Source organism: Mycteria americana, chromosome 5 (assembly GCF_035582795.1).
Source record: "Mycteria americana isolate JAX WOST 10 ecotype Jacksonville Zoo and Gardens chromosome 5, USCA_MyAme_1.0, whole genome shotgun sequence".
NCBI classification, from domain to species: domain Eukaryota; kingdom Metazoa; phylum Chordata; class Aves; order Ciconiiformes; family Ciconiidae; genus Mycteria; species Mycteria americana.
This window is the reverse complement of record NC_134369.1, coordinates 47371258-47380546: the sequence shown is the minus strand read 5'-3', so window position 1 is coordinate 47380546 and position 9289 is coordinate 47371258. Positions and strand designations below refer to the sequence as shown.

General features: G+C 42.5%; 1 protein-coding gene across 3 annotated transcripts; it reads left to right on the top strand.

Moving 5' to 3' along the window:
- Positions 1-53: 53 nt before the first annotated feature.
- On the top strand, positions 54-8802 carry FAM161B (FAM161 centrosomal protein B). Of its 3 annotated transcripts, none has more exons than XM_075503201.1 (9): positions 54-148; positions 271-493; positions 1674-2236; positions 4021-4358; positions 4755-4882; positions 5176-5343; positions 5832-5931; positions 7361-7491; positions 7736-8802. In XM_075503201.1, exons 2-9 carry the CDS (start codon positions 357-359, stop codon positions 7824-7826), a joined length of 1656 nt encoding a protein of 551 aa, XP_075359316.1. In that variant the 5' UTR covers positions 54-148; positions 271-356; the 3' UTR covers positions 7827-8802. The 3 variants fall into 3 exon arrangements, with proteins under 3 accessions (XP_075359316.1, XP_075359317.1, XP_075359318.1); XM_075503202.1 differs by having other exon boundaries at positions 98-192; XM_075503203.1 differs by lacking the exon at positions 54-148 and having other exon boundaries at positions 214-493.
- The last annotated feature ends 487 nt before the right edge of the window (positions 8803-9289 follow it).

The following is a 9289-nucleotide window of genomic DNA, read 5'->3' as shown; positions in this document are numbered from 1 at the left end:
CACCAATGAGCAAGAGGCGGCAAGCTGTCCGTCTTGGAGTCTGATTGGCTGCTTTAAGCCAAAGAGGCGGGCCTAGAGCGCTGCCGGCTTCGCTGATTGGCGGGAGTCGGGATCGGTGCCGTTGGAGGGCTGAGGCGGCGGCCTGCAGGTGAGGGAAGCAGCGCGGCCTCGGCGCTCGCGGCCGGGGCTGAGGTAGAGCCGAGAGCGCCGAGGCCGGGCATGGAGGTCGCACCCCCGAAACGAGCATTTCTCGATTTTTTTTTCTTCCAGGTGACACGGCGTTCCCTCAGGCCGTGTAACGGACCAACTCCTGTGTCTCCCGCCACCGGGCGAGGAGCTGGGAGCGGCCTCTCAGGATGGGAGGCCGGCGGTCTCCTTTAGAACTGGGCTTACAGTCCCAGGGTGACCTCGGGGTATCCGAAGAGGATGAGGAGCTTGAGGCTTTCAGGCAGGAGGCGGCAGTCCTGCGTGACAAGCTGTGGGAGGCTCTCAGGTAGGATGGTACCTGGTAAGGATGGCAAAATGGTGCAGGGGATTCCTGCTGCTTCTGACCAGTGACGAGGTGGAGCGTGAGGTTCCTAGGTGGACGTGTATAGTACCAACATGCTGGCCACAAACGTATTCACAGATGGGAGTATGGGGCTAACAGGTGCCCACGTAAGCAGCATTCACATAAACCATGAACAGCACAAATCCTGTTCCTGCTCGTCAGCTAGTCACGCTTAAATTTGCTAGCAGATCACGCACGTTTCTCTCCAGCGTCCAGTCTTCAGAGCTGTGGCGTGTCCAACATCTAGCTCTCGGACCTCTTGTCTTTCTTTGTGGTTAGTCCAGCTTGAAGTTCACTAGTAGATCACACACACACACGCTCTTACAGAGGAAAGAGTTTATGAAGAAGAACAGACTGCAGCAATCACCAGGCAAGTGTATTGACCAGGAGCCTGTTTACACATGATCGGCACCTTCTGTTTCCCCCCTTTTTCCCGTTTTCCTGTTCTTGGTTCACCCTGATGCACCTTGATCCTTCCTTTTACCTGCATTTATTCCTTCCCTAAATATCTCATAAGTTTTACCCAGTTTCACAATTACCCTCAAACTTCCTGTGAGAAGTTTGCTATTTCAATGAGACCCATGATAGTCTTGGGTTCTTTTCTTATCATCAATTATGTGGTCTTACAAAGTTTCCAGCTGAACCTCTTAAGAGTTGCACTAAAGCAGTTCCTTGCAATGGCCCTTCCATGAGCATCTTGGGAATTCTGGTGTTTGGTACTGCTCTTTAGGATTTGTGTATCTGTGTGCTTAATTTGTTGCCTCGCCTGCGTTTGTCTTTTATATTGAGTAGCTGTCAGCCAGATATCCCTAAAGTTGGAACTTTCTGGTATAGTTGTGGCCTTTCTGGCAATAGAGTACTAGCAGCATTAATAAATTGCATTACAAAGCCAAGAAGGGATAACCGCCATTTTATACATGGAAAATGGAAAACAAGGAAAGCTCTGCTCAGGAACTTTGATAGCAAAGCAAAATATAGAGCCTGAGAACAATAAGCCCTAGGCCTGTCTTTTAACGACCAGCTCAGCTTACGGTGTCTTTCTCTTATCAACAGTGTCTCCCTTTTTTTACTTCTGTTTTTTAATAATTTCCCTGATTTCCCTTTCATAATGTCTTTGTCTTAGTTGTACATCTGGTAACAAAAGGCAGTCCAGTTCTTTGATCGACCTCACCTCGGACAGTACCTGGGATCAGCAAAAGCCTCACCTGTTTCCTACGTCCTGCTTAAGGCCAAAAAGCGCTTCATCTCCCTGGATTCCTTCCATCACCATCCCTCAGCCCTTCGAAATGACACTGCGGGAAGCTCGCAAAAAGTCCCAGTTGATGAAGTCATACATGTTTCTTGAACTAGACAAACAGAGAGACAAAAGGCAAAGCCAGGACGAAGCTGAATGTCAGAAACAATTCCGGGCACAGCCTGTACCTGCCCATGTGTTTTTGCCCCTTTATCAGGAAATAATGGAGCAGAATGAGATTCGCAGGCAAATAGCAACACAGAAAAGAAAGGAGCTGCTACTTTCAACCCAGCGGCCCTTCAGTTTCCTGGAGAAGGAGGAGAAAAAGAAAGAAGCTATCAGACAAAAGTTCCTGGCAGCAGCAACCCCAAATGAGAGCTCCAAACAGAAGCAAGCCAGTAAAAAAGTTCCTAAATCTACTTATGATCCACTTCTTGGAGATAAACTCAAAGGTAAAATGCCAAGGTTCTTCCTGTAAAAACAACTCCCTGCTGTCCTCGCTGTCTCCATGCCAGGAGGTAGGATCATGGCCCATAGGGCGTTACTTGGAGTATAAAGCCAGTATCATTACATCCCCTGGTGTTGTCTAGTCTCCTGTGTATTACATTTATGTAATGACCACAGGAGATGTATTACATCTCCTGTGGTCATTACATTTCATCTAGGTACCCTTACAGTAGAGTGTCCTAAATTTAGTAGTCTTGTATCAGCGTCAGCAGCAGGAGTTCTGTACCACTCCCCAGTAGACATGGGTACATTGATCTCTTCAGAGAGATTTCCATACCCTTTTTGCTGCAAATCGTGACACTTTGGGAATCCTTCCCTGCGCTGGATTCCGTACCTTTGGTTATGCTAAAGGAACTTAGATGATTTGTGGCACAAACTTTGAACACAGATGTAGTGCCAGAAGTGTCCAAGGTCCATGCAGCATCTTGGAACTGACAATTTTACTCCCACCCAAGTGATCTGTGCTGCACAGGACCCCTAGGAGAAAAATATTTCCTGAGCTGAAAGCAGGCAATTAGTTTGGTTCTAAATGATAGTGCAGTAGTCCAGTCTCTCCTGCCATTCTCTGATGTTTTCAGTTACCTTCGCACTCGCTCTTCCACCTTCTTATTAAGTGCTAAAACAGGGGAAGTGTAGGTGCCAGGACCATTCTAGTCAGAGGGACAGCCAAGGAAATTTTCCTGATGCTCACTTTCTTCCAGATGGCTTAAGTCTCCACAGTTGTGAGTTCGAAGTAAGCAATACAGACTTCACGCTTGAATACAGGAACTAAACCAGTCCTTTATAATCCTCATTGCTTTTCTCACCCTTTCTTTTTTCCACTGTTTCCTGCTGATTTCTTCTTGAGTATACACCAGTTCAGTTTTCATCAGAAAACATTCTGTTGTGGTGTGCTAAACTAAATAGATTAGAAAGGTAAAAGAGCAAAGGACAAGCCGTTGTTCTGTTTCTATCTGGTATATGAGAAGGGAGGAGGAATGAACATTTCATACCTCAGGCAATGCAAACTTGTACATAAACTCAAAAAAAGTCTTATTTTGCAAACAGCAGTATTGATTTTTTTCTAAAAGAAAAAAAAATCCCACAGCCAACCGTTTGTCTGCATTTTCTCAAATATTTAGTGCTGCACAGGAAAGGAGTCAGTTTGATGCTATACCCTGAAACACATTCTTTCTATGGAAAGTTTGTCACAGAAGTCACAAGACACGATCCATCCACCGAATGCTCCTTACTTAAAATCTTTTCCATAGACAAACACTGCTGGATATTACATAGAAAAGCCATCATCCGTTACAAGTATATTTGAACAGGCCGTTTGGATCACACAGTCAACATAATGACTTGAAGTCCCATACGAAAAGTAGAACCTTAATTAACACAACACGTCTGCAAGACAAAGGGCATGAGTTATCTGGTGCCCCTAAGAACAGGAATAGGAGGAGAAGGCCTGTTCAGTAACTTACTCTGATAAATGAAAGACATATCTAGAGATTAACGAGAGATTCTCTACTATGGTTTTTCTGGTATCTTTGAATTTTTTTCCCTGGCAGGCAGAGGAGAGAAAGGCTGGAAAGTGGGGAAAGAGAACGCAGGATATCTGGTCTCTCCTGTACATGTAGCTGCCTTCATAGAGAAAAGTTTAGAGTTGTGCAGTGGCGATTTTTGTCAGTGTGCAGTGGCCTTTTATGTCACTCATATTCTTCTCATTGCTTTGCTTTTGATTCATTAGAAGCTGAAATCTACAGAGAAATCCGCATTCAAATGAGAGCCAAGGATTTGCTTGAGAGCTCCGTAGCTCTTATAGACACTAGCAACTGTCGGAGGGAGCCTCAGTCCCGAACTGCCACTAAAACTAAGCAGGAGAGACTTGGCTTCTTGCAGGACAAAAGTTTCAGCTTCAAGCCAAGGATTAATCCAACAATACCGGATTTTGAAGGACTTTACTGGGCATTTCAGAGGGAAGCAGTAAGGAGACAAGAAATCAAAGAGGCAACTCGTAATAAGCCATTCAAGCTAAGAACCTCCAATCTCCGTTGCAGGCAGAGGCAGGCTAATGAAAAGATAAAGGTGAGATGACTGGATATTTCTGTGGTACTGCTTTCTCCGATCAAGATAGCAACTTCTTAAATTTATATCATTTATTTATGGATGGTTAATGTCCTGTTACCTCTGCCCTTGTCTTGGGAGTACTGCAGAATTCTAGGACAAACCAGAGAACAAAATTCTACACAAAGAGATGAGCTATGACAGCTAAGGCTCAGCCACCCTTCCATACTCCTGATCATGTCTCCTTCCTCTCATCCCTCAGCCCCGCCCCATGTAAATCCCTGCTGATGGAAGAGAGAAGAATGAGTGCATTGCCCACATGCCCCAGCTGTTCTCTTTGGTAGACAAAGAACAGAGGAGATCCTGGACTGTGAACAAATAAATACACTGAATGAAGTTCCATTTTTTTTTTTTCAGGATTCTCAGCAACTTTCCAAGGTCTCAGTGCAAAAGTGTCATTCTCTGACCGGACTTTCCTCTCTCTCTTCCAACACCCTTCCAGTGCATATTACAGACGCAACTAGAAAAAGGGAATCTGCTATTAGGTAAGTAGAAAAGCTTGTCTACAAAACCGTACACCAACTAATGACCAAAATGGAGGAAAAAAAGTCAGTGTTTTCCCTCATCACGTCAACTACATCAGCAATACTTTTCCTAAATGTTTCTCTGTCTTCTTCCTTTGCTAATTCTTGCCCTGCCTCCCAGTTGATTTGGTTGCTGCACGCTTGTATGTCTGAAATTTTGCTTTTCTCCTTAGAGGACTACAAAAGTGAAACTCCCTGCTAGCATGTAGTCTAGCAGTCTTAAGTGAGCTCATTAATAACTTTTTTCTATATAGATACTCCCAAGATAGCAAAAAGGAAGGGGACAAAGAAGGAATTTATTGGCTGGAGAAACAGAAAAAGAAATGTCAAGCTATCCAGAAGTCAGTGAACAGCCGAGCAAAAGCCCTGGATCCGCATAAAAGTCTGGAGGAAACGCACAAGGAGAAGTCAAAACAGAACTGGTCAGTATCCTATTCTGCACAGAAATAACCATTTGCTCTACTAACTGGGGATCATCAGATAATTCTTTAGGAGGAATTTGGTCAAGAACATTCCTAGCCCAACTTTTTTGGCTGTCATACCCATTCCACATTCATTTGGATTTCTTGACAATTCCACACTACTCTTCCCATACAGAAGAGTTTCCTTTAGATTAACATTTGTAGAAACTAATTTGTACAAACAGGCCAACTGAAATGTATAACTTGGTAAAGCACACATAAGACAAGGTTTTCTAAAAACGTGAATGCTGGTTCTCTGCCTACACTCTAGTAGTAAAGCTTTGCTAATGGGTCCATAACTTGCCAGCAGTAGCAGTGTTTTGCCCAGCATTTGGAATCAAGACAATTACCAGAGCTATTTAAAGGACCATTCTCTATTTAATTGAGTATTTCTCGTTCCTGATCAGTCAGAAGGAACCTGTATTAGACAGGGAACTTTTCCATTTCAGGCAAAATATGAGAGAGAGAACAAAGGAATACAGAAAGGAGCTGGAAGAAATGCAGCTGCGAGTCAAGAACAGACCATACCTCTTTGAACAGGTCACCAAGGTAACTCGCCGAAGTTCCAGAGTGTTTCTGGGTGACAGGACACATTGTCTTTCATTTAAGACAGGCATTAAGAAATCTAGTCTCAAGTTAATTCACGGATAAGAAGGTGTAAATGGTTGCATAGTCTGTTGACTACACTCAAAATAACACCTGGAAGGCCACCCAAGTGTAATTTAAATTCCTTCCCACCACTTGAAAAAACACTCAGTCTTATTTCTTGGTTGTAGAGCTTTCCAGTCCCTAGTATATATTGCAATCAAAATATATGGTCTGATCAAAATTAAGGCCTTATCACACCAGAAATTATATGAATACCTATTTTGCACCTGAATACCATAGCCTACAGTCTAGAATTTTTAACCTTTTTTTTCTTAAAACCCTCTCCAGTTGAGGACTTTTTCTTTGTACCTCTAGGGCTACTAGAAAAACATTAATGACAGTTATGTTGCTTATATCACCTGCAAGCTCTGCTGTCTGGGGTTGTGTTCAGCACATCTCATCCATCACACAGTACCATCTGCAGATCTATATTGCACTTGAGGTGTAGATACAATCTTTACTCTCTACAAAGTATCTTTTTCCCTGGGTTTTCTCTTTCAGTTCTGTCTCCTTGCAGGGATGATACCTAGTTAGAGACATAGTGAAATACATTGACAATATGCTGATTTAAGATTTCTCAATAGAAAGTACCCTCCGGGGTCAGACTTTCTGTTCAGGTGAGTGGTTAATGGAGGCAGAGAACACATTTGTATGATAAATATTGGTAACATTTCTGTTTGCCAGGTTGGTGAGAATTCACCAGTATCGATAGCATTCACTCATGTTGAGACAAGATTTCTATCCTTCCACGTAGAACACCTTAATCTTTAGGAACTGGCCAGTCCCTCTAGAAAACCGTCATCTCAGACTACGTTAATTTGCAAGGTTTATTTGGAGGCAGTGAGGATATAGGATCCAGGATGCTTGGTTTTCAGTTTCTTGAAGATGAGCTGATATGAAGCTGTTTCACAGGTGCTCTCCATTCATTGAACTCCACTATCATTAGTGCTTACAAATTACAAGCAAACATGCTTCCAGAGTTTCTCACAACCCTTCTTTGCACACATTCTCAATTTGAGTGTCAGAGTCAGGACTCGGACACAAGTATGGTAGGCTGGTGGGACTGGAATGCTGTAGAAACAGGAGAACAGAAGAAGGAAGAAAAAAAGCACAGAAGCAGGAAAAGGTGAGCTCTGGCTTTGAGAGATGCGAGACATTCTCCTAGTATTCAGTTTTGGTACTGTGCTGTATGGATGACAAAAATTCTGGACGCAGACTTTGCTGTCCTCTTGTTCTCATTAGGACTGTCAGTCATGAACTTTAAAACAACTTGACCATTATGAGGAAGCCCCAGTTCTACGTGCTTACTGTTTAAGTTTTGATTTCATAGCATGATGCTCGTCAAGGAGCAGAGCGTCGCTACAGATACACCCTCCAGCAGGTTGGGCTAAGCGAAGAATTTGTAAGGAAAAAAGGGAAAGATGCCACTGACTTGCTGGAAGAAGAATCTGACGTTCACAGGTAATAAAACCAATGCAATACAGCTCCTTTGCCTTTGAGTAGAAATATTTTCCTTGTTCATGAAAGTGTTCCAGTTTGTATCATCTAGTGCAGGCAAAATTAAATCAACTTCACTCCTCTTATTAAGCATCATAGTTTCTCTGTCTTAACTCCTATGACTGCACTCTATTTCTTATGCATGGGGCAAAGCAGCAAGTAAGTGCTGCAAACCACTTCCAGTATTAGACAATCACTATTTCTGCAGAGTGCCCAAGCCTCAGGGTGAAAAGGACAACTGTACTGTACAGGAAGGAGAACCTCAAGAGGAGCAGAGCAGAAAGGAAATGGCAACATGAGATCTAGCAGAAGAATCCATTGATCATATCTTGATTTTTTTAATTCAAGATTCTCCAGGTTAATCCTTGGGAACTTTCTGGTTTAGGCTGACACCTAAGAATTGCACTGGGGTAAGTGAGATGTGAGAACTTAGTAAAGGAAAAAAAGACCAACTGTTTTTTAGAGCATGTCTTGTCCAACCCAGCAAACCCTGCAGCCTTCCTCAGTCTTCACAAGTGTTCCATGTGAGCTGTTTCTCTTTCTTTAACAGGCAACAAAACAAGTTAAAAAGGTTGAAGCGCTATCTTTGGATAAAAGTAGATACGAAAGATTGAAGAGGTACATTCTCTAGTGTCAACTCCTTGTGTTCATGCCACAGAAGCACACAGAAAGGGGAGAACACTTTTCAGTGTGCTAAACCTTGGTTTACACATATATGTGGTAGAATGCTTTTAAGCAAGGTATTTCTAAAAAAAAAAATTGCACGATTTGACCCACCTTGGGAGAAGACTCAGAAGGAAGTCCTTCTCTGGCGTTAACTCTTCATTCACTCATTACCAGCTCTGCTCCTTCCATTAGGAAGAAGCAAGAGTCTTTCTATATTAAAATATCTCCCATACTTCATTATTTGAAACCGTTTTAACATCTTACCAATTTAGTTCATTAATTTGGCCTGATAAACAACCAAAATTATGAAGAAGGTTGTAATTAAACAATGCATCACTTTGGATTGCTGTTGTCCTAATTCTACAATTACTGTGATATACAAAGATGGACTTTGGTGGAAGAAAGATTAGGTATTACCTGTCGGCATGTTGCACTCAAATGCCTGGGGCATCTTAAATGGTATAGTTCACACATTAGTGATCTTCCTTTACCTGACAGTAATAACGATCTCAAAAATACAAACCCTTACCACCTGGAATGTTTTCTGAGAATTATGATATCAAAGCACTTTGAGATTAAAAGATTTTAAATAGCTATCAATGTTTCTGCATTGTCCAATTTCTTTATCAGTCTTGTCCTCACTTTTTAAATGGAAGCCGTGTCTCTTTTCATCTTCGTTACCTCAATCCATTTCTCTTTACACTGTAACAACAAAACACCATAATCAAATCAGAAATATAGTACCTGTAAGAGCTACCACAGTAGATAAAGATATAAAACTGAGATCATGACATTTTTGATCATAACAAGTACTAGATCCAAGAACTTATGGCCCCGGGGTTTCAGGCTGCTATGTTACACTTCCACAGAGATCAATTCATGCTGATATATAGCTGAATGCATTGAGTTGCAGCAGTCCTCCTTACCCAAAGAATCTCCAACAAATCTAAGTGTAAGCTTTTATTTTTCCTTTTTTCCTCCTTTTCCAGCTGAAGAGCTTTCTACGCAATGCATCTGCTGAGTGCTGTGTCACAGATTGAAGCGCAGCCCTTTACTAGAGAAATTCTCAACAGGCTGGAAATGCTTCCTTCACTGT